This window comes from Haliotis rubra, unplaced genomic scaffold, assembly GCF_003918875.1.
Source record: "Haliotis rubra isolate DU_JTF1 unplaced genomic scaffold, ASM391887v1 Scf40, whole genome shotgun sequence".
In the NCBI taxonomy this organism is placed as follows: domain Eukaryota; kingdom Metazoa; phylum Mollusca; class Gastropoda; order Lepetellida; family Haliotidae; genus Haliotis; species Haliotis rubra.
The window spans coordinates 2,481,370-2,506,343 of NW_025767080.1; the positions used below are offsets into that span (position 1 = coordinate 2,481,370).

Sequence of the window (24,974 nt, forward strand, 5' to 3'; positions counted from 1 at the left end):
TAAATGTATATGTCCCTAAGCTTTCGCTTAATATGAAACGTCGCAGGATGATTGTAGAAGTATTTTTAGGAACCTTTACCCATGTTAAAACTGGGACAGAGACATTGGTTTCTTCTGGTGTAGCAGTGTGGACGATTAGGTCTAGACTCTTTGAGGAGCGTCGCAAACTGCTTAACACGGACTGTCCCAAAAGACACATCACATCGAGTGATTTTCATCCGCGTCGCTTGATTTTCCTCCACAACACTTCTGCAAGGAATAGTGGCCTGCAAGAAACTTCAGTTAGTACTGCCTCCAATACAATCGGATTCCAAACATTTGTGTTGCTAAGGATTATTATTATCACAATATTGACTCGCTAATATGTCACAGTAGAATAATTTATTTCCAGTCTTTATTTCAAATCGCTCGCTGTCATGACAGCGTTTTGGTGACAAGATTGATGATAGCTTTGTACATTAATGCCGAGCGACCTCGTCTGAGTTTTAATTATGACATAATGCGTGTCTGGATGGCCGCTAGTCTGCTATTTCACAGCCTTTAGCGACACGTGCATATGTCGACCAACCATTTGCCTTCTCAACGAAACTTCGTTAGGGTGGGCTGGTGAAATATTACTGTGAAATCTCGTTGGCAGTTCCATGGGGAAGTACGGGATAGTGATGCGCACGCATTCTACAGACAGACACTCGTCTATGGTCGTAGCAGGTAGGTCGACCACGTGACCGCTATCCCGACTGGATCGTCTGCTTCCATGACATGTGTCAGGAATTTGGCGCGAAGAATGTGCAACTGAATAGCGGACCTGAGATATTTAAGAGAAAAACCACGCCTCCAGTTCAATTAAAATCGCTCAGTGCGTGTTTGCATTGTAAATTACGCACAAATCTTGTGCCTAGCAGAAGAACGAGCAGACCGGCCTGCGCCTTCATGGGACTAAACTCACGGGAACCCTTCATTATAGAAGGAGCTGAGAAATACCCTAGCGAATACGAAGAATACGAGGAGAATGGGCCCCCCTTTCAAACTGGGACCCACGCCACTTCCAAGGAACCGTTTTTGTTCTTAAATTTGAAATCTAATGAGTCATGTTTGTCGCGAAGCCTTAAATGGACATAATGACTTTCATTCAAAAAGTGAAGATGTCACACGAGACATGACGTAGATGATGGGGTGACACGGAGACGTCCCAACCCTGGGGCACCACCACCCCTACCTCGACATAAACGACCCCATATACCATACCCCGATACCCAACCCCGTGAGAAAGTTTCACGACACGTCACCGACTCCGAGAGCGGTCTTGTCCCCCATGCTTCCTCCCACCTCTGTAAGCGGTCCCAGCCCCTATCCTTCCCAAGCCCCTATCCCACTCTTAGCCCCACAATTAACCCCCAACATGATACATGATAACTCCACGAAAGGGGGTTCAGGTACCGGCACCAGCTGCTCTTATTATACGTCCCAGAGAACATCAACAGTACCCTGATGTGTACTTATCTTCATTTGAAGTTAAAATTAAAATAAAAATGTTTCTTGTTTCTCTGTTGCGAATTTTCGACCTATCAGATATGCCAACAAATGGCCGCAATTTATAGAATACATAGTCTGGACCAGACAATCCAGTGAATGTCATCATGAACATCAATACTGGCAACTGGGACACGATGACATTTACTCAACCAAGTTACAGAACCTATCATCCGATCTATTTAGTCGCCTCCAACGACAAACGAGGGATACAGAGGACCTATATTCTTTTGCATGGAATCCCCACGGCTTTAGACTGAAATTTTGTCAGTCCAAGCGCAAAACTTATTGTCAGGCAAATATATATGATAAGTCAAGTACGGAACTTTTGAAATTTTGGCGTCATGACGACCTTAGTTTTCTTCGAAATGACAACTTTATATTATGAAGTTTTATTTAGAAATTGCCACCTAGTCCAGCCTTACCGTTCTACGCCCGCTTACCATATCATAAAAAATTTCATCGTATTTGTTTGGCGTATATAGAATATATTCTTAAAACATGAATTTGGTTACTTGCGGACGTTGGAAGTATGAGAAGTGAGTTGTGTGTGGTTTGACACCGCTGGTCGCCATGTTCTAGCAACATCACTGCGACCTGTACCACAGCACGTTGTAATATTACCGTTAAGATGTTAGGTAACCGCGGGCACGCTTACTGTTGTGCTCCAGGTGGTTTGTTATGCTGCGGTAGTAGTAGTAGTAGTAGTAGTAGTAGTAGTAGTAGTAGTAGTAGTAGTAGTAGTAGAAGTAGTAGTAGTGGTGGCGGTGGTGGTAGTAGTAGTAGTAGTAGTAGTAGTAGTAGCAGAAGTGATAGTAGTAGTAGACGTAGTAGTGATAGTAGTAGTAGAAGTAGTAGTAGTGATAGGAGTAGTAGTAGTGGCGGTGGTAGTGATAGTAGTAGAAGTAGTAGTAGTGGCGGTGGTAGTAGTAGAAGTAGTAGTAGTAGAAGTAGCAGTAGACGTGATAGTAGTAGTAGACGTGATAGTAGTAGTAGTAGTGATAGCAGTAGTAGTAGTGATAGTAGTAGTGATAGTAGTAGTAGTGATAGTAGTAGTGATAGTAGTAGTAGTAGTGGCGGTGATAGTGGTAGTAGTAGTGATAGTAGTAGTAGTAGTAGAAGTAGTAGTTGCGGTGGTAGTAGTAGAGGAGTAGTAGTAATAGTAGTAGTAGAAGTAGCAGTAGAAGTGATAGTAATAGTAGTAGTGATAGTAGTAGTAGCGGCGGTGATAGTGGTAGTGGTAGAAGTAGCAGTGGTGATAGTAGTAGTGATAGTAGTAGTGGACTGACTGACTGACTGAGTTTGGTTTTACGCCGCTTTTAGCAATATTCCAGCAACATCATGGCGGGGGACACCAAAAATGGGCTTCACACATTGTACACATGTAGGGATTCGAACCCGGGTCTTCGGCGTGATGAGCCAACGATTTAACCACTAGGCTACCCCACCGTCCCTAGTAGTAGTGGAAGTAGTAGTAGTGATAGTAGTAGTAGTAGTAGTGGCGGTGGTAGTGGTAGTAGTAGTGATAGTAGTAGTAGTGGCGGTAGTAGTAGTAGTAGTAGTGATAGTAGTAGTAGTGGCGGTAGTAGTAGTAGTAGTAGTAGTAGTAGTAGTAGTAGTAGTAGAAGTAGCAACAGCAGTAGTGGTTGTGTAGGTAATAGTAAATGGTTGTGGTAGTGTTTGTAGGAGTAATAGTACCAGCCGTGGTTGTAGTAGTGGCAGTTGTGGTTACAATTTATTCTAAAAACTACAAGAAATTAGAAAACATTTCTTTCAAATGCTAACAGCACGCCGAAAAGATTATTCACTGACTGACCAGGGCCCCGATCCACAAAGTGTTCGTAATGCTACGACCTGTCGTAACTTTATAGTTTATCACAGGCTCACGAATATCGTAGCACTACGAACGTTTTGTTTAACGGGACCAATATGTGTCGAGATAACTCTCTAAAAGTGATTTTAGTGGAATATTGCTAAGAGCTGCTTAAAACCTCACTCACTCACTCGGTGCGTGAGGTAATCTGGTTAGAAGTAACAGAATCCCTGATACACTCAATATATCGTTGAAAGAATGAAAACAAATTCGGAGCCTGAAATGTGGTATCGGACAAAAGGTGATGACTTTCAATATTCCCTTGAACAACGGGATTCAATTTAAGAGTTACAACGCCAATTCAAATTTCCATACTATACCAAATTGAATCCACGAGCAATTACGTCTCCCATAATACCAATGCGCGCTTCATTTTTCTTCGGTTTTGAGGGTTAGAGGCAAAGAATATTGTTATTGACTAGCTGACACGGGCTATAGAAGAACTCCTGCTTTCCCAAGCCCAATGAAATCAGTCAGTTTTGAAGTCGGTGGTGTAACGTTTCGCCTCCTGTCAAAGGCATTGCACTTCAATGAAAGCATGCGTCTGGAGTCTCGCTGCTGTTTCAATTGAAATATGACCGCACAAGGAAAGCGCTCCGTACAGAAGTGATGTCATAGACACATGCCAATCTGATTCATTGTCTCTGTCGAAACGTGCAACAACGTGTGACGTCATCGGCACGCGCAACCCTCACCTTTCACGTGCAGTTTGCGCCAAAATTACCGCGGTCGGAAACGGCCTGGGTGAATATTCCCGTTGTTTTGTCTTTGTTACGCGCGTCAATAACTCGAATCAATGGCCATCTAACTGCATGTACTAACGCGGAATGCAATATTTCAGCTAAGTAAACATCTTCTGACATACCACTACCTGCAGTTATAGTCCGGCAATATTGTGCTAATAAATATTATCACAGAAATTGATCGGAGTCGGTTAGCTAAACACTGGAACCAGGGAACCCGGTGCGTGCTTCCGGCGTGTAGATTACGCTCAGGTGCCTTGGCATCAGGAACGTGGAACCTGCGCCGAAACCAATTCCTTCATTACACAGGAAGAGTAATAATCTCCAGGTAGAATAATGAAAACGCTGTGTGGCGGAGTTCCAACAGCGGTCACATGTCTGTATTGATTGGTATCGATGAGCAGTTAGAGCGAACGCAGCTCAGGTATGTGCTGGGTGGATTCCATGGGTATTCCTGGCTTCATGACTGCGTGTCTTCTGTAATCAAATAGGGCAATACAAACTGACAGCCTGGATGGTTTCCAAGCCGTCTACATAATTACTTCTCGACCCCGCGTCTATATTATTTACTCACTCTGGCGCCGTCTATATTATTTACTCTCTTTGGCGCCGTCTATATTATTCCCTCACTTTGGACCCGTCTATGTTATTCCCTTACTTTGGCGCCCTCCACGTAATTCAATAATTCTACATACTTGAATCGTTTCCGAGCAGTCTACGTTATTCCCCCTCTTCTCCACCGTCTACAACACACCAATACTTCTCCACCGTCTACAACATACCAATACTTCTCCACCGTCTACAACATACCAATACTTCTCCACAGTCTACAACACACCAATACTTCTCCACCGTCTACAACACACCAATACTTCTCCACCGTCTACAACACACCAATACTTCTCCACCGTCTACAACACACCAATACTTCTCCACCGTCTACAACACACCAATACTTCTCTACCGTCTACAACACACCAATACTTCCACGCCGTCTACAACACACCAATACTTCCACGCCGTCTACAACACACCAATACTTCCACGCCGTCTACAACACACCAATACTTCCACGCCGTCTACATAATTTTTATCGTTACGTTATTCTAGCACTCCCGCACCATTCACATTGTTCTAGCACGTGCTTCAACAGTGTAACTTGATCAGACACATCTGAAATAGTCAAAGTAAATTAATTATACACTTTCGATATTCAATCCTTCTGTAGCGTGACATTACTCCTTTTCATACATCCTGCACTTAATGATCGGAATATCAAGGGGTGGTATCATTTCCCCATAATGTCACCTTATACCCACCATCCACCGTCTACCCATTAAGGCCCTCCTCCTACCTACTCATAGGCCTCCTACCACCACCTACCAACATATTCCCTCCAACCGTCTACTTGTATATCTCCCACCACCACCTACCCACATCCCTCCAACCGTCTACTCGTATATCTCCTCACGTAGTCTACCCACATACTCCCTCCAACCGTCTACTTGTATATCTCCTCACGTAGTCTACCCTCATACTCCCTCCAACCGTCTACTTGTATATCTCCCACCACCACCTACCCACATCCCTCCAACCGTCTACTCGTATATCTCCTCACGCAGTCTACCCACATCCCTCCAACCGTCTACTCGTATATCTCCTCACGCAGTCTACCCTCATACTCCCTCCAACCGTCTACTTGTATATCTCCCACCACCACCTACCCACATCCCTCCAACCGTCTACTCGTATATCTCCTCACGCAGTCTACCCACATCCCTCCAACCGTCTACTCGTATATCTCCTCACGCAGTCTACCCTCATACTCCCTCCAACCGTCTACTTGTATATCTCCCACCACCACCTACCCACATCCCTCCAACCGTCTACTCGTATATCTCCTCACGCAGTCTACCCACATCCCTCCAACCGTCTACTCGTATATCTCCTCACGCAGTCTACCCACATATTCCCTCCAACCGTCTACTTGTATATCTCCCCTCACCACCTACCCACATCCCTCCAACCGTCTACTCGTATATCTCCTCACGCAGTCTACCCACATCCCTCCAACCGTCTACTCGTATATCTCCTCACGCAGTCTACCCACATCCCTCCAACCGTCTACTCGTATATCTCCTCACGCAGTCTACCCACATATTCCCTCCAACCGTCTACTTGTATATCTCCTCACGCAGTCTACCCACATATTCCCTCCAACCGTCTACTTGTATATCTCCTCCAGCAGTCTACCCACATATTCCCTCCAACCGTCTACTTGTATATCTCCTCACGCAGTCTACCCACATACTCCCTCCAATCGTCTACTCGTATATCTCCCACCAACACCTACCCACATACTCCCTCCAAACGTCTACTCGTATATCTCCTCCCGCAGTCTACCCATACTCCTCCAACCGTCAATTTGTATATCTCCTCACGCAGTCTACCCTCATACTCCCTCCAATCGTCTACTCGTATATCTCCCACCAACACCTACCCACATACTCCCTCCAACCGTCTACTCGTATATTTCCTCCCGCAGTCTACCCACATCCCTCTAACCGTCAATTTGTATATCTCCTCACGCAGTCAACCCACATACTCCCTCCAATCGTCTACTCGTATATCTCCCACCAACACCTACCCACATACTCCCTCCAACCGTCTACTCGTATATCTCCTCCCGCAGTCTACCCACATCCCTCCAACAGTCAATTTGTATATCTCCTCACGCACTCTACCCACACACTCCCTCCAACCATCTACTCGTGTATCTCCTCCAGCAGTCTACCAACATACATCCTCCAACCGTCTACTCGTATATCTCCCACCACCACCTACCCACATACTCCCTCCAACCGTCTACTCGTATGTCTCGTCCCGCAGTCTACCCACATACTCCCTCCATCCGTCTACTCGTATATCTGCTCACCGTGTCTACCCACATACTCTCTCCAACCGTCTACTCGTATATTTCCTCCAGCAGTCTACCCACATACTCCCTCCAACCGTCTACACGTATGTCTCCTCCCGCAGTCTACCCACACACTCTCTCCAACCGTCTACTCGTATGTCTTCTCCAGCAGTCTACCCACATACTCCCTTCAACCGTCTACTCGTATATTTCCTCCAGCCGCAGTCTACCCACATACTCCCTCCATCCGTTTACTCGTATATCTGCTAACGGAGTCTACCCACATACTCTCTCCAACCGTCTACTCGTATATCTCCTCAAGCTGTCTACCCACATACTCCGTCCAACCGTCTACACGTATGTCTCCTCCTACCACAAGTTTCATCTCTCCATTCCGTCAGTCTCCTCCCCTGCACTACCACATACTTCCCCAACCGTCTACACGTATATCTCCTCCCGCAGTCTACCCACATACTCTCTCCAACCCTCTACTCGTGTATCTCCTCCAGCTGTCTACCCACATACTCTCTCCAACCGTCTACGCGTATATCTCCCACCACCACCTACCCACATACTCCCTCCAACCGTCTACTCGTATATCTCCTCCAGTAGTCGACCCATATACTCCCTCCAACCGTCTACTCGTGTATCACATCCAGCAGACTACCCACATACTCCCTCCAACCGTCTACTCGTATATCTCCTCCAGCAGTCTACCCACATACTCTCTCCAACCGTCTACTCGTATATCTCCTCACGCAGTCTACCCACATACTCCCTCCAACCGTCTACTCGTATATCTCCCACCACCACCTACCCACATACTCCCTCCAACCGTCTACTCGTATGTCTCGTCCCGCAGCCTACCCACATACTCCCTCCAACCGTTTACTCGTATATCTCCTCAAGCAGTCTACCCACATACTCCCTCCAACCGTCTACTCGTATATCACCTCCCGCAGTCTACCCACATACTCCCTCCAACCGTTTACTCGTATATCTCCTCCAGCACTATACCCACATACTCCCTCTAACCGTCTACTCGTGTATCTCCTCCAGCAGTCTACCCACATACTCCCTCCAACCGTCTACTCGTATATCTCCTCCAGCAGTCTACCCACATACTCCCTCCAACCGTCTACTCGTTTATCACCTCCAGCAGTCTACCCAAATACTCCCTCCAACCGTCTACTCGTATATCTCCTCCCGCAGTCTACTCACATACTCTCTCCAACCGTCTACTCGTGTATCTCCTCACGCAGTCTACCCACATACTCCCTCCAACCGTCTACTCGTATATCTCCCACCAACACCTACCCACATACTCCCTCCAACCGTCTACTCGTATGTCTCCTCCCGCAGCCTACCCACATACTCCCTCCAACCGTCTACTCGTATATCACCTCCCGCAGTCTATCCACATACTCCCTCCAACCGTCTACTCGTATATCTCCTCCAGCACTATACCCACATACTCCCTCCAACCGTCTACTCGTGTATCTCCTCCAGCAGTCTACCCACATACTCCCTCCAACCCTCTACTCGTGTATCTCCCCCAGCACTATACCCACATACTCCCTCCAACCGTTTACTAGTATATCTCCTCCAGCACTATACCCACATACTCCCTCCAACCGTCTACTCGTGTATCTCCTCCAGCAGTCTACCCACATACTCCCTCCAACCGTCTACTCGTGTATCTCCTCCAGCAGACTACCAACATACTCCCTCCAACCGTCTACTCGTATATCTCCTCCAGCAGTCTACCCACATACTCCCTCCAACCGTCTACTCGTATATCTCCTCCAGCAGTATACCCACATACTCCCTCCAACCCTCTACTCGTATATCTGCTCACGGAGTCTACCCACATACTCCCTCCAACCGTCTACTCGTATATCTCCTCCCGCAGTCTACCCACATACTCTCTCCAACCGTCTACTCGTGTATCTCCTCCAGCAGTCTACCCACATACTCCCTCCAACCGTCTACTCGTATATCTCCCACCAACACCTACCCACATACTCCCTCCAACCGTCTACTCGTATGTCTCGTCCCGCAGCCTACCCACATACTCCCTCCAACCGTCTACTCGTATGTCTCGTCCTGCAGCCTACCCACATACTCCCTCCAACCGTCTACTCGTATATCTCCCACCAACACCTACCCACATACTCCCTCCAACCGTCTACTCGTATATCACCTCCCGCAGTCTACCAACATACTCCCTCCAACCGTTTACTCGTATATCTCCTCACGCAGTCTACCCACATACTCCCTCCAACCGTCTACTCGTGTATCTCCTCCAGCAGTATACCCACATACTCCCTCCAACCGTCTACTAGTATATCTCCTCCAGCACTATACCCACATACTCCCTCCAACCGTCTACTCGTGTATCTCCTCCAGCTGTCTACCCACATACTCCCTCCAACCCTGTACTCGTGTATCTCCTCCAGCAGTCTACCCACATACTCCCTCCAACCGTATACTCGTATATCTCCTCCAGCAGTCTACCCACATACTCCCTCCAACCGTCTACTCGTATATCTCCTCCAGCAGTATACCCACATACTCTCTCCAACCGTCTACTCGTTTATCTCCTCCAGCTGTCTACCCACATACTCCCTCCAACCGTCTACACGTATGTCTCCTCCCGCAGTCTACCCACATACTCCCTCCAACCGTCTACTCGTATGTCTCCTCCAACAGTCTACCCACATACTCTCTCCAACCGTCTACACGTGTATCTCCTCCAGCTGTCTACTCACATACTTCCTCCACCGTCTACACATATACTCTCTTTCATAGTCTACATATATACTTCCTTCGATGCACGTGATTTCAGAAGCGCCGTATCTGTTAAAGTTGAATGTTCACTTTACACTGAAAGGTTTGGGAGCAATATTTTCTGTTTCAAAGCGTCACTATCGTTAGAAACGAAAATATCATTTGGATTTGTATACATTGTCGTCTGATCTGCCACACATGCACATAAAAGAAATTAAAAATACGTTATGGAAATTGATTTACTCGCGCGTTCAATGTCTCGGATGTTGTTTTCTTGCGTTTGAAGCCGGGAAGAGGTCCGCAAGCCCGCCCATCGTTATGCCCGCCTCCCCTGAAGTCCACACCCCCTTCTACCACCCTTCCCCCACCCCTTCACGGGACGCTGAACCTGAATACCGCCACAATGCCGCGCAACTCCATAATAGGCAGCTGAAGTCTCGCGCATGCGCAGTCACTCTGACGGCACGCGACGCGCTAGCATGGCGAACAAAGCGTTTTATCCGATCACCGGCTGGAGAACCCAGCATGCTTTCACTGGGCCCGCCGAGACATTTAAACACAAACCCCAGCTTTCTCCGATGAAAGTTCTATATTTGAAAGAAAAGCAATTAAGATGGAGTGGAGATCGCGAGAGCAGTTGTGCGACTATCGGGCGCTGATCGGTAAAGAATTAGCTGTCTACCCAATGCCATCACGGACGTCAAAAAATGACATCTTGAATTATTAAAGAGTATTAACGTTTACCTCTAAGGTGAGCTGTGATTCGATCTTTATCGTCAACTTATCGGTACCTTATCTCCAATGCACATATGCCATATTCGTACCTTACAACATTACCTTAAATTTCTTGACATGCTCTGAACCGCTGTGGCAAGATTGAACACGATATTTACCAAACGATATATGCTTATTGCAGTGGAAGGAGTATCGAAAAAGAAGGAATATTTCGAAATAGGTCAGATAGGTTTTTCAAGCTGTTTCATAAGTCATGCTAAAAGAGACCAAATATTGTTAAGAATATATTAGAAACGGTACTTATATTTAATTAATTAAAATTTATTATCAAACTAATGTGTTAGTTTCTATTACATACCGATGATCATAATACCTATCGCCCTTATTTTAAGAAGTTGATTTGTTTGTTGTTTAACGCCGCACTCAGGTATATGGCGGCGGTCTGCAAATAATCGAGCCTGGACCAGACATCCAGTGATCAAAAGCATGAGTATCGATCTACACAATTGGTACACGATGCAATGTGTCAACCACGTCAGCGAGTCTGGCCACCCGATCCCGTTAGTCGCCTTTTACGACAAGCATGGGTTGCTGAAGACCAATTCTAACACTTAAGATATCTATAATGACATTAATGGCACAGTGAGTGAGTAAAGTTTTAAGCCGCTCTTGGTAATATTCCAGCAATATCACGACTAGGGACACCACAAATGGGTTCCACACATAGTTCCTGAGAGGGGAATCGAACCCAGGTCTTCGGCCTGACGAGCGGACGCTTTAAACACCGCCCACATATAACAACTTCTTAATATTTTTAAGATATATACATTAAACAACAAATACGTTGGAATCAAAATTAAGTGATTATTTGTTTCTCTTTAATCGCCGTTTTCGTTAACATGTTGCACGCATGTCTAAGACATTTCAATATACATATACAATAAACCGAGGCGAAACATGTAATAATGTTCCAATGAACGAGTCAGCATATACCTTTAGTTTTGTCAATGGGTTTACCAAGCAATATCAAAAATATCTCTTCAACGGCAGACTGCTGAATAAAGAGTCTATGAAGGCTGTAATTTAGAAACGGACAGGAAAATACCTTTAGATAACTCGAAATATTCAGAGTTCGATATGCTGTGGGTTCAGCTGTGTTTGAATGGAAGCCATTACAACTAGTTACCGAGTCATTAGCGCCTTTGGAATTAACGTCCTCCTCGACCGTGGACTTTTCTTCTTTTATGGCGGTGAAGAAAGTCTGCAGGTGCGGCGAGCTCCCCCAACCAAACACACCAACAATAACAGTATTTAAAGTTCCCAAATTTACACTTTCCACATCGAGTTTATTGATCGCTTGCTTTCAGTTTTCACCTGGCGTCGGTATGTACAATTCGGAGAGCGTTGTTGGATTAATTAACAATTTGCCACGCGTACCGTTAAGGGTCACGTTACGTCCGCTCTACCTGCGCGAGGTATCACCTGCGTCGTGTTGCTGACCATTGTCCACGTTGTTTGATCTTATAATAGTTAAGGATATCCTAACCGTTAATGATGACCGGGGTCTTGACTTCTAGGGAGCAGGTGCGACGAAGCTGAATGCGGCGGACTACCAGGTAGTGACCAAGAGCTTTGAAGCAGACGTGATTATGGCGTCTGCCGGTGTGCGCGTGCCGCTTACGTAATGATAACGGCATGTCTCCCATCTGCCGTCTGGTTGAGCTTTTATCAGTACCGCCGAACTCTCGCCACCAGGAGGGGAAATACAAGAAATCTGACTTAAATATGATCCGGGCTTGAACGCAGAGATGTGTTAGCAGCGGATCGGAGAAAATCAGATTTATGTCAAAGCCGCGAGCGTTTAATACGATATTTGCATTAAGGTAGCAAAAACACAACGGAAATTCCTCAAAATACACGGCCGCGCTGAGATGCTAGTTCCGAATCCAGCTATCACGGCTTGGAGAACAAAGGTGTTTTCTGCAGCTTTTGCCTGATGCAGTGGTGATAAGGTGAGATGGGAGCCAGGCCTCTGTATGCTTGGGGGATGAATTGCCCCCTCCACGCGCTCCCTTAGATCTAGTTTCCGGCTATTTGGCTGAATTGCGACAGATTGGAGACTACTCGAATGATTATTTACACGGAGTGATGAAAATCACCCCTAGTTATTTCACCATTATCGATTAATGTACCTGACGCTGCTTTTAATTCACCGTAGTCTTGCTTGTCCTGCTGTTTAAAGGCATGCGTATCAGCATATCGGCATATCATAAATAACGGCTTCCTGTGCCTACTGGTCAGACGGGTAAGCGATACGGGAAGGAGAGACTGAGAGACTCTCTTATTGCGTGTCGACACACAGCTACCCTGAGGGAGATTGTGCTGCACGGCTACCAACCATAGGGACACTTATTAACATCATGCTTCAATTGAACTGCACTGTCATGATTTTCCGATATTGCAAAGTGAGTGCTTTCATGATGTTGAAGGTAATTATCATCCCATGGGGCCAACGATGAATGTTCTATGTTCAAAGTGAGATAAGTCTTTAGCTAAACCTGACTGGAGTGCTCAACAAGGAAGTGGATATTTTTTCTAGCTTTAATTTCGTCGTTACGTGCACCGCACTGCTGGCGACCAATGGAATGCGTGGACATCGACATCTTCGAATTTGTTGCTGTAATTCATTTAGTCTTATTTGATTAAGGCTGCTTATGTTAGTGTTTGGTCGTAGGATAGCCCAGCGGTTAATGTGGTCACTCGTCGCATCAAAGACCCGAGTTCGATTCCACATTGGTACGTGCTATGCTGTTTTTCAGTGCCTCCCGATGTGATATTGCTGGAATTTGTTTTGAAGGCGGCGATAAATTCTCTCACTCACACAAAACATATTGTTTTAATAAATTGCATCTGTTTGTCTCAACAATCCCCAGTGTCAAGACAATGTTTTTTCAAAACCTATAGCGCATAGATTGAGAAAAATATAGAAATATTTCAAAAGTGTAATAATATCCCATTTAAAAGTATTTTTGAAACATAAAAGAAATGTATTTAAACTTTAGTCCTTTTATTTTAAGTTTAGTAACATGAGGGTTTATATCAAATACGGAAACTTTCACTTCCCCGAGGTACCTTTGTTCAGACGAAGTATATAATTCCTTCTCTCCTTGAGATAAAACTGAACATGGAGATAAAACTGAACAGTTCCAGTGCTAGTGCATTATATGTACTATTGGCTCCCTCTGTTACCTTACACAAGCGCTGTTCTGTTCTCGACATGGGTAACATGTATGGAGATAATTACTTTTGTACACTGCCCAAACTGACTATATAACTAGCACGCTTTTAAAACTCTCAAAGACTATTCTGGCGAAGGGGTTCGATTCTCAAAAATAGATTAAATATGTGAAGCCTATTCCCCGAGTCCCCATAGTGATAATGTTGGAATGCTGATAAAAGCGTTGTAAAACTATACATATTTACTAAACCACTCATATATTTGTTAGTTATTTGAATTCTGAGAATATTATTGCTAATATGAGGAGGATATTTTCATTTCGTATACTGAAATGAAGAAGTTGAAAATGTCAAATGCCGGGTCAACGATGGGAAATCATGAAATTAGACCAAAAACACCTGCTATCTTTTTACTGTCAATAATAGGAAGAACATGTCTTCTATACTAAGTGTTGCCTCTACAGTTGATATACAGATGATATACATGTATGTGTGTATTTTGATATTTGTCTTCAATAATGCATCAGTGATACATACCTTATAAATAGCATTGCAGCAAACCATCCTTTTGTGTTCATATGTTTAGACTCGAACTCGGGCAAACGCGCCTACAACTGCGCCAATGACGTATGATACACTGATCCCTTAAACCCAACTGACATTAGCATCGTTTTCACCAACACACTGACAGTAACATTAACGACGTGCTTTGCAGAATTTCTGTGTTTGGAATTCAGGACTGCAATCAGTTATATGACACAGTGGGTCCTGTCCAGAACAGGGCCCCGTTTCACAAAGCTCTCGTAGGCCTAAGATCTCGTAACTTTTCTCGTAGCATTCGTACCTCCATTACTGTAACATAGGAGGTACGAATGCTACGAGAAAAGTAACGAGATCTTAGGCTTACGAGAGCTTTGTGAAACGGGGCCCTGGTCTTAGTAACCCATGCTTGTTGGAACAGGTGACTGACGGTTGGTTGGGTGGGATGTTGTTTTATGCAGCACTCAGCAATATCCCAGCTATATGGCGTCGGTCTGTAAATAATCGAGTCTGGATCAGACAATCCAGTGATCAACAGCATGAGAGTTACTGACGGGATGGGGGTGATCACAGGGGCGTGTCACGTTAGAAACAGCGTTAGAAAGACATATAGGTATATAGACCCTACCCTAGTACTTTTATATAGTACTAGGGTAGGGTCTATATATAGAGAATCTCACCCAAGTGTCTTCTGATATCAATTATATCAACACGAGTTGATAAAGTAACAAATATCCGAGGCTTGCCGAGGATATTTTTACTTTATCAACGAGTGTTGATACATTTGATATCAGAAGACACGAGGGTGAGATTCTATTTATCATCCAAAATCACTCTTCATTAATTTTCAATGAAAAATGTACATCTCTGAACATGGTACTGCCTATAGACTTGCAGTGCAGCGATGTCATAGCATTGTGACGTCATCAAGTACATGACGTCATAGCATTGTCAGGGCATTGTACAAAATCTACTGTCAAAACGATATCTCCTAGGAGATATCGTTTGATCTCACACAAGCGATATCTCCTGTGGAACACAGTTTTGGATGATAAACCTATATATAGGTGTTAGAAAGACATATAGGTATATAGACCCTACCCTAGTACTTTTGTATAGTACTAGGGTAGGGTCTATATACCTATATATCTTTCTAACGCTGTTTCTAAGCGTGACACGCCTCTGTGGGGGTGATCAGGTTCTCCGAGTTGTTTGAGACATGTCATCGTATCCCAGTTGCGTAGATCGATGTTCATGATGTCAGTCAATGGATAGTCTGATCCAGACTTGATTATTTAAAGACCGCTGTGATATAGCTAGACTACACCTACACCTAGGTTATATATCGTAAAATAACATACAAATAACACAGGTGAGATGGCAAGAGATAGTACATCGGCGCAATTGAGAATTTTGGGTCCATCGCAGTGTGTCTGGAATATTTCTGGATGAAGCGGAAAAGATTTATTTTTTTCACAAAGGTGTGTACATTTAAATGTTGGGATAGCCAGTGTTAAGGATTGTTTGATCGACATACTACAAGTTGGCGAGCAAATAAAAAGCATGCAAATGCTCTATTCAAAGAAGAAGCTGTTATCCATACAGTGGTCCACAAGGTTAAGCTGTATGCTTCGATACTGCTCCATTCAATAAACAAAAAGTTGTTATCCATAAAGTTGTAACCTTCGTTATTCAGTGTTAAGGAGACAACCGGTATACTAAAGGTCATTTTACAAATCGACTTGAGATCAGGCTGTAGCTTTGGCGTTACGTCGACTTCAACAGAGAGAGAAAAAAAATCGAGTGGTTTACTTTGACAATCAAATGTTGACAGTTTTATTTTTAGTTTTGAGTAAGTTGGGTATACATTCCGCATGGAATGGAATCCAGTTATATTGCACGTTACCTGTGGGAGGGAAGCCCGAAGTACACCAGGTCATACACCTGTCCACCCGGATGAAACCAAGAAGCACTGGGATAGTGACAACATATCAATGATCGTAATCAAGAACAATCTCGGATTTGAACTCTTTATGATCAGCTGATCCCGATACGGTTTGAATATGCATCTATTGTGAATTGTTGCACTTGTGAATTACCTTTATTTCGGAATTAATTCGTTTGTTTCGTTTATCAGAAATATGATGGCGATATAAAACATGACATCCCTTGGCATTTTATCATAATGTATATGATATGTATTTAGAATTAATCTAACTTAGTAACGACATTTGCCCGACTTCGCAAATGTCTGATTAAAGACTGATTAAAGTAAGAACATCTCGAAATAGTATCTTCCATAAAATGTATTCATGCACTGAATCTCAACTAAAAGCAATATATTTTCTGTCTCACTAATGTTGTTTTTAAGTGCAAGCATTCAGGTTTATATAGTGCGCTACTGTGATAATAATGCCTCTTTAAAAAAGTCGGGACATTGAGAAAGACAATGTATTTGCTTCAATTGTCAGTTCAAACCATCTCAAGTTACGGTTAAATAGAAATGTGGTATATAAATTTCTATATGATTTGTTGATTTTTTAGAGACGCTTTTAACATTCCGTATTCATTATTAATCATCCCGATTAGACAGCTTGTTTCGCTTTAGATGAGAGTATTGTTCCGTTTTTCCTGACATCTCACGCAAGTGGGGTTTCATCAGGTAAATCTTACAAAACGCCAAACCAGCGTAATGCTTCATTCTACAAACACAAACGAAAATGCGGATCGATAAAGATTTTAGAAATTGTCTATAAAATGTAATTTTCTAAAATCCACGTACATTGAAAAGAATATTACAAGACTTTTCACGTGGAACCTTAGAATGCTCGCCATTTTGGAGGGAACTACTCAGCGGTACACACCTGGCCTGTGCACCGAGACCGGCAGCTGTATGCAAATTATCTCACACGCCTTTCTTCTAAATAATTTGATCCCATCTAAAACTTGGCAATAATGGCACGGGCGATATTTCAAATGACTTTTTCCATGTGTAAATCAAGTAATATTTGAATATGTTTCTATCAGCATCGACAAATATCAAGTTTTTGTGAATTCACATTTTGGCGCATTTTGAGATGCATTTTCGATCATGCGCAGAAGAATTTTGCATCTTGGATATAGATTGAGTGGATTTGTTGTCAGGTTCTTCGTTTAAGTTGTTCGATTTGCTTAATTCTTGTGGCTTAACGTGTAACATGTTTCTCTTTACTCTGGAATATTATCAAACAAAGTTAGGATTGTTTTCACGAAAAGGTAATTTGGTCGACATATTTGTACAGCACTGAGGCCAACAAATGCATTGTTTATTCTAGTTTGTTTTGTCTCTTCGCTTTACTGGCCATAGTTTGGTGCCACATAATATCTCATTTTAAGGCACCAAGGATGCATAACAATTAACAGAACAGAAAGACCTGTAGTATATATGTTGACACCTTCTATTCTGCACCTATTAACACCGTTCAAGAAAAAGAAAAATGTGTTTACGAAATTATGTATTGGCATTTAGTTCGCCATGATGCCTTCATCTTATTCTATCTGGCTTATCCAAGTCTCCGTCTCATGAAAGTCTCAGTACCCTTGTACAGGCTATAGGAGAAGTAACATGTGTATTTCGCATGACTATGGTAAAATGACGCAACATTGTTGAAAATATCACTGAATAATAACAGTATAATTATCAATAACTAACTTCAGTTTCGAGGCCGTAACAAAACCACTGTGGGTATTTTCCAAGATGAGATGCTTGATTATTTATAATTTATGACCCTAACATTAATAATGTTAGAAACAGTATTTGCGGTTATTAAAATCAGAAGCGGAAATATGTGAATGTTATTTACAGCTAAAACGGATTTATTGCACCTAACCGATCATATCGTCCTGACACCTCGCATGCACAATATGATATCACTTTCATACCAATAACATCCGTTTATTGTCTGTAATTTACCGTGCTGCATTCCGTGGTTTTCAGTACCACTATGTATAAATATTTCATGATGAGATCTATAGCGATTTGGGACTATCATATCATTTGGTTCAGATAATTATTTAATCATACACCCCACTCAACAACATAACTCGATCAAGCGCCTCTGACCAACGCAAGCCTTCTTGGTCAACATATTTGGTTTTATTCCCATTTCACTGCCCACATCATCAAACAAAGCTATTCCTATCAAAGGAATCAGCGGATAATAATTACCGAAATTCCCTCAACACTAAGGATAAAATGTGTTAATTCCAATTAATCAGGCGAGCGGGCACCTTCTATTCCTGCTGTAGAATGATCCACTTTTGCAAGGGTATGCGCTCAGAATTTGCTATAGTCATTGAATCACAAGGCTGTGTGCAATTTGCATCGAATAACGGAACCCTAGCCTTTGTTACCGTGTATTATATTCATCTATTTTTAACAACCACTACTCTATTGTAACAACACGCCTGTCGCGGGCTTCTTTGTCAGAGAATTTCGGAGCTTTGCAGCTTTTCAGACAACGAAGGCAACTCTCAATTGTTCTTCTCGATATTGAGCGGCAAGTTAGTGGAGATATCCCGTTTTCATTTCTCCACAAATCAGCGCTCAAGTTGCGATACCGTCCCGGCATAACACAATGAATAGTGTGAGTGGATGTGTAGCAGACGACTGCCACACAACGCGGGAAACAAAGACTGTCGTCTGCCCGTGCGGCTCGCGACAGGCTCGTGACGTCCTGGAGGCGGGGCTTAGCGTGTAGAATCTACATATGAATGAGACGGTTGTTGGGCTATATAAGCGAGTTCTAACAACACAGGGACGGATCGGACCAAAAACATTGAAGGAACTGCATTAATATTTCGACGTATTTCAAAGGATTTCCCTTTGTCATACCTTGACAGTGGTTTATTTCGTTTCTTCACAGACTTTTCGAGAAGTTGAGTGGCTTTTGTGCATTTTACAGCGTATGTGACTTTTGCTGCGTTGGTAAACTTGACCGTCTCAACCTGGTGCGATCCCCCCTGTTTTCGTGTGTTTAGTTTTCGTGGACATTTCGCATGCCTTAGCGTAACGGAGGTTTTTAAAAACCTCATGTCGTTTTTGTGACTTTGTATTGTGTTGACACCGCAAGTGCCTTAGCTGCTGGACGTCAATCTGCCATCAGCCATGCCTAGGGGATTCCTAGTAAAGCGATCGAAGAACACCGCGTACTCCTACAGAGAACGACGACATTCCGATGATGACAAGAGTGACAGTGGATCAGAACATGAGTACCCATACACCAACTTTGGGTCTCCTGATTCGGGGTATTCTGCAAGCCCAATCTCCATGACATTCAGGGAGAGGGACTCCTTCCTACAGGATCGTGACAACAACAACGTCGCTCCCGCCTGCAGTCCCCTCGGGGTGAGTAACACCAACCAGCACCCCTCCCCACTCTACTTTTCGGCGTTTGACAAGCTTAGTTTGTGCAATGACAATTCTCCTCACAGACTTGCGGCGAGAAATGACAACCTTACCGCAACATCGTCTCCACACTCCCCAAACAGAAAAAGGGGAAATGGAGAAAGTGAAAAGAAGACGGTGGGCACAAAGAAACCAAAAGCGGCTCGCAAGATCAACTTTGACATCGACAAGACGTCCCCTGTGTCTGGTACCATCATTCGCGACTTCTCCGACAGCGAAGAAGACGGAGGAAGAATTGTCTGCGGCGACATTGAACCCAGTTACAACTACGTCGAAGTCACTCCCGAAGCCAGAGCAGAACTTGAGAAAATTGAAAACAAAATTGGAGACTACATTTGCCAACTTTGTAAAGACTTTTTCGAGGATGCGTTCCAGCTGGCCCAGCACAGGTGTTCCCGCATTGTGCACGTGGAGTACCGTTGTCCGGAGTGCGACAAGGTGTTCAATTGTCCCGCAAATCTGGCTTCACACCGAAGGTGGCATAAACCCAAAACAACCGCCCCCGCTGGATCAAACAAGACCGTCTCACCTGCCAAGATCTTGCCAGCTGCTCAGACTTCAAACGAAAATAATAACAACGTGGAGTCGCTTGAGCAGACGAGAATACCCAATAATAAACTGTTATCCCCGTTGTCTCCATCCACGCATGACAACCGCGAGTCCTCTGGTGACGAGGGCCAGTTCGAGTGTGAAACTTGTGGGAAGAAGTTCAGGAGACAGGCCTACCTTAGAAAGCACGTCGCCACCCATGCTAACGAAAGACCGTTGCCTTGCCAGTTTTGTGGGAAAATCTTCCTCAACGAAACCTCACGTGCTAAACACGAGGCGCAGCATGGCCCAGGAAGCAAAGATCTCTCGTGCTCCACGTGCAACCTGACATTCCCAAACAAGATCGTCCTCGAGAAACACGTGCGTACTCACAGCAAGGACATATACACGTGCAAATACTGCGCGAGTACATTTTACAGCTCGCCGGGTTTGACACGGCATATTAATAAGTGCCATCCCTCAGAAAACAGACAAGTGATCCTTCTGCAGCTCCCTGTCTCAAGACCTTGCTAGGCTCGGGGGTAGGGACCTCTCCCTGGAAAGCCTACCGGCTCTTCCGGGTGGGGATAGACTATATAGACAAGGAGGGCATTATATTCTGTGTGAACACTTAAGGTCAGTACAGTGCTTATTGTGAATCAAAACCAGCTTCTGGAGAAGAAAACAAACTTGACTTTATCGTGAGTCCACGAGGCTCATGTATTGTATTTCGCTTGTGCTGTATCCTAATGTGAAGTACAGGCGTGAACTAAATCTCCCTTTATAATCCGGGCCGTAAATACTGTTGTAATAGCTATGTCAACATGCATTGCTGTATCGCTATGAACCATAGTCTCTCTGTTATCGATATCAAGCCCAGATCGATTCAACCGGACCAGTCCGCATGTCGATTTGATCCTGTTTCTATCATGTTTGTATACATATTTTGCCATTGTGTTAATTGGAGATCAATACCCAGTATTAATAACGTTTATTGACCAGCTATAGTATTGTTACACAGATTGATTTATTTTTGAAAGATAATTTCTCGAGTATTTTCTGAGTCAGAGCAGACACCAATTAGGACCTTTTGAAGTGTTTACCGAACAGATTGGTATTATTCAAGATTAGCCTGTGACTCATACGATCGTCTGTTAATTATACTGTTAGTCATTCGTCCCAACGCAGCAAAGCCAGCAGCATTCAGGAATTCCGTCGAACAGCACCCTATAAGGAAGGTGTGCATCGCATTACGTGCCTTTAACTTTGTCCCCAAACTGAAATCCTAATTTACAGAACTTTTATTTATTTGCTGTGTTACTAGTCATAATTATTTGCTTTACTGAGATTTATTTCTACTTATTTATGCTTGTCACTGTGTTACGTTCTAGTCGTGTTTTTCGTAATTATTTATTTATTCAATGTGCAATTTTTATTGGATTTATATTTTTATTTGTCCGTTTGTATTATTGTGTTAATTCTAGTCTCATGATTTGCTTTTAATATTTGGGTGGTTCTAGTCCCGCCATTATTGTTCTCTGGACTTTAATCCTAGTCGTATTTATTTAATGCTAATAACTTTTGGCCTCTTTTGGGTTAACTTTACATTTTGTCTCATTTTTGTTATTACAAAGTTTTATGTATACTTATTTATTCACTCAGAATTGATAAATATCCGATTGTGACAATGCTCATTATTATATATGTCACGCTCTATATCCATATACAAAAATATAAGTAAAGAGAGAGTTAATGCATCAAATACTGGTATTTATCAAATGTCTGAAGATAGCTTATTTATCAAAGTTTTATGTTTACCTTATTTAACTTTTACATCATTTATGTGCAATGTTTATTTAACCTTTATACACATTCCTGTGCAATAGTTCAGAGTAAATTCACACTATATATTTACCATGCTCGGTTGTATTCAGCAAAATCAGTATTGACTGACAATTATGAGTTTTAAATACATATATCTATATATACATATATATATTTCTAAACTTTGTGACCCGTATGCAATGTAAATGATTTGTATCAAGTGCCTACTGTGGATTGTGTTTGTGCCTACGTGCATGCCTATGGCTGTCGGTGAATAGGTTGTATCCATATATACTTAATTATATCATAGTTACTTAACAAAGTGTCTTTATCAAAGTATCAGATAAATGCCTTACGATGTTATCCGATTATTTCATAGTCTCGGAAAGTACTTTATTTTTACAGAATATTATTATATACCAGTGAGGCAATAAAACATTGGCGATTGTACACCAGTAAGAATATGAATTGGATATTGTATGTATATTTTATGGTTGAACTTGAATAAAGATTGTGAAACAAAGTTAGTGTTTTGTAATCATGTTTGGTAGCACTGGGTGCAGCAGCTCTATCGACCAGGAACGGCAGTGTCGGATGTAAGTTGGACCAATCACTGGCCAAGCGAGTCTTGTTCAAGCATCCATCAACATTGTTGTTGGTTTTGCTGATTTGAACGTAAAAAGAGATTCCTTATTCGTCGAAATTTATTAAAAATCGATGGCGTTGATGTGATGTGTTTCCCCTTATATGGAAGACTGGTTCGTTTCCCACAGGGGTAGAATGCCTGTCGCCCAGCGTCTTAAAGCTGAAATAGTGCTTTAGACGACGTTAAGAGGTATGGTAGCGTGGTGGTAGGTGGAGGGAGGGGAATGGTAGTAGGAGAGATGGGGATGACGGTCTGGTGGTAGTAGGAGAGATGGGGATGACGGTCTGGTGGTAGTAGGAGAGATGGGGATGACGGTCTGGTGGTAGTAGGAGAGATGGGGATGACGGTCTGGTGGTAGTAGGAGAGATGGGGATGACGGTCTGGTGGTATGGGAGAGATGGGGTGGTAGTAGAAGAGATGGGGATGGTAGTGTAGTTGGACAGAGGGGATGGTAGTTGGAGAGATGGGGGTGGTTGTAGTTGGACAGAGGTGAGGTGAAATTGGGTTTAACGTCGTGCTTGAGAATATTTCGCTCATAGGACGACGTGCATGCGTGTTTATGTGTTACTTGTACTAGCCCAGACGTAACCTGGTTTTATGGTGCTAGCCCACTGAGATACCATGCCACAGTGAAGCATGAATACCCCACTCAGACACATTATACTGACTCCGAGCCGACCAGTCCTTGTTGTAGCCATTAATGCCGAGCGCCAGGCAGTGACCAACACGTACCATATTTTAACGTCTTTTGGTATGACGCGGTCGGGGATCGAACCCGCGACCTTCCACTCTCCGGGCGGACGCTCTAACCACTACACCACGGAGGCGGTCCGTAGTTGGACAGAGAGAAATGGTAGTGGAAGAGATGGGTGTGGTTGTAGTTGGACAGAGGGGAATCGTAGTTGGAGAGATAGGGATGGTTGTAGGAGAGAATGAGATGGTTGTAGTTGGACAGAGAGAAATGGTAGTTGGAGAGATAGGGGTGGTTGTAGTTGAACAGAGGGGAATGGTAGTTGGAGAGATGGGGGGTGGTTGTAGTTGGACAGAAAATGGTAGTTGGAGAGATGGGGTGTGGTTGTAGTTGGACAGAGGGAATGGTAGTTGGAGATAGTAGTTGGACAGAGTTGGAATGGTAGTTGGACAGAGAAATGGTTTGGAGTTGGTTGCAGTTGGACAGAGGAGAGATGGTTGGAGGGGTTGAGATGGGGGTGGTTGTAGTTGGACAGAGAGAAATGGTAGTTGGAGAGATGGGGGTGGTTGTAGTTGGACAGACATGGAAGAGTTGGAGAGATGGGGAGATGGTGGTTGTAGTTGGACAGAGGGAATGGTAGTTGGAGAGATGGGGGTGGTTGTAGTTGGACAGAGGTAGTGGGAATGGTAGTTGGAGAGATAGTTGGAGAGATGTGGTTGTAGTTGGACAGAGGGAATGGTAGTTGGAGAGATAGGGGTGGTTGTAGTTGGACAGAGGGAATGGTAGTTGGAGAGATGGGGGTGGTTGTAGTTGGACAGAGGGAATGGTAGTTGGAGAGATGGGGGTGGTTTGTAGTTGGACAGAGAGAATGGTAGTTGGAGAGATGGGGGTGGTTGTAGTTGGACAGAGGGGAATGGTAGTGGAAGAGATGGGTGTGGTTGTAGTTGGACAGAGGGGAATGGTAGTTGGAGAGATGGGGTGGTTGTAGTTGGACAGAGAGGAAATGGTTGGAGAGATGGGGGTGGTTGTAGTTGGACAGAGAGAAATGGTAGTTGGAGAGATGGGGTGGTTGTAGTTGGACAGAGAGAAATGGTAGTTGGAGAGATGGGGGTGGTTGTAGTTGGACAGAGAGTAGGGAATGGTGGTTGTAGTTGGAGCCATCCTTCCATCCATCCCTCCATCCCTCCATCCATCCATCCTTCCATCCCATCCATCCATCCATCCTCCATCCATCCATCCATCCTCCATCCATCCATCCTCCTCCTTCCATCCATCCATCCATCCATCCATCCATCCATCCTCCATCCATCCATCCATCCACTCCATCCATCCATCCATCCATCCATCCTCCATTCCTCCATCCATCCATCCATCCATCCATCATCCATCCATCCTCCATCCATCCATCCATCCATCCATCCATCCATTCCCTCCATCCATCCCATCCTCCATCCATCCATCCATCCTCCTCCTC

General features: G+C 43.9%; 2 protein-coding genes across 2 annotated transcripts; one reads left to right on the top strand and one right to left on the bottom strand.

Annotated features, from left to right (window-relative positions):
• Positions 1-19,142: 19,142 nt before the first annotated feature.
• LOC124287353 (insulinoma-associated protein 1b-like) lies at positions 19,143-22,686 on the top strand. Its single transcript, XM_046723857.1, has one exon. The coding sequence runs from the start codon at positions 19,512-19,514 to the stop codon at positions 20,871-20,873; it is 1,362 nt and encodes a 453-aa protein (XP_046579813.1). The 5' UTR covers positions 19,143-19,511; the 3' UTR covers positions 20,874-22,686.
• LOC124287343 (mucin-2-like) lies at positions 21,457-24,661 on the bottom strand. Its single transcript, XM_046723842.1, has 2 exons — positions 23,626-24,661; positions 21,457-21,566 (listed from the first exon to the last, which is right to left on the bottom strand). The coding sequence occupies exons 1-2, from the start codon at positions 24,659-24,661 to the stop codon at positions 21,457-21,459; spliced, it is 1,146 nt and encodes a 381-aa protein (XP_046579798.1).
• Positions 24,662-24,974: the final 313 nt, after the last annotated feature.

What these genes read in the sequence shown, in the direction of transcription:
- LOC124287353 (XM_046723857.1), top strand. Translation starts at nt 19,512, where the DNA reads ATGCCTAGGGGATTCCTAGTAAAGCGATCGAAGAACACCGCGTACTCC.
- LOC124287343 (XM_046723842.1), bottom strand. Translation starts at nt 24,661, where the DNA reads ATGGCTCCAACTACAACCACCATTCCCTACTCTCTGTCCAACTACAAC. An exon ending in CTACGGACCGCCTCCGTGGT is followed by an intron (nt 21,567 to 23,625) that starts GTAGTGGTTAGA and finishes CCTTCCTTATAG; the next exon opens with GGTGCTGTTCGACGGAATTC.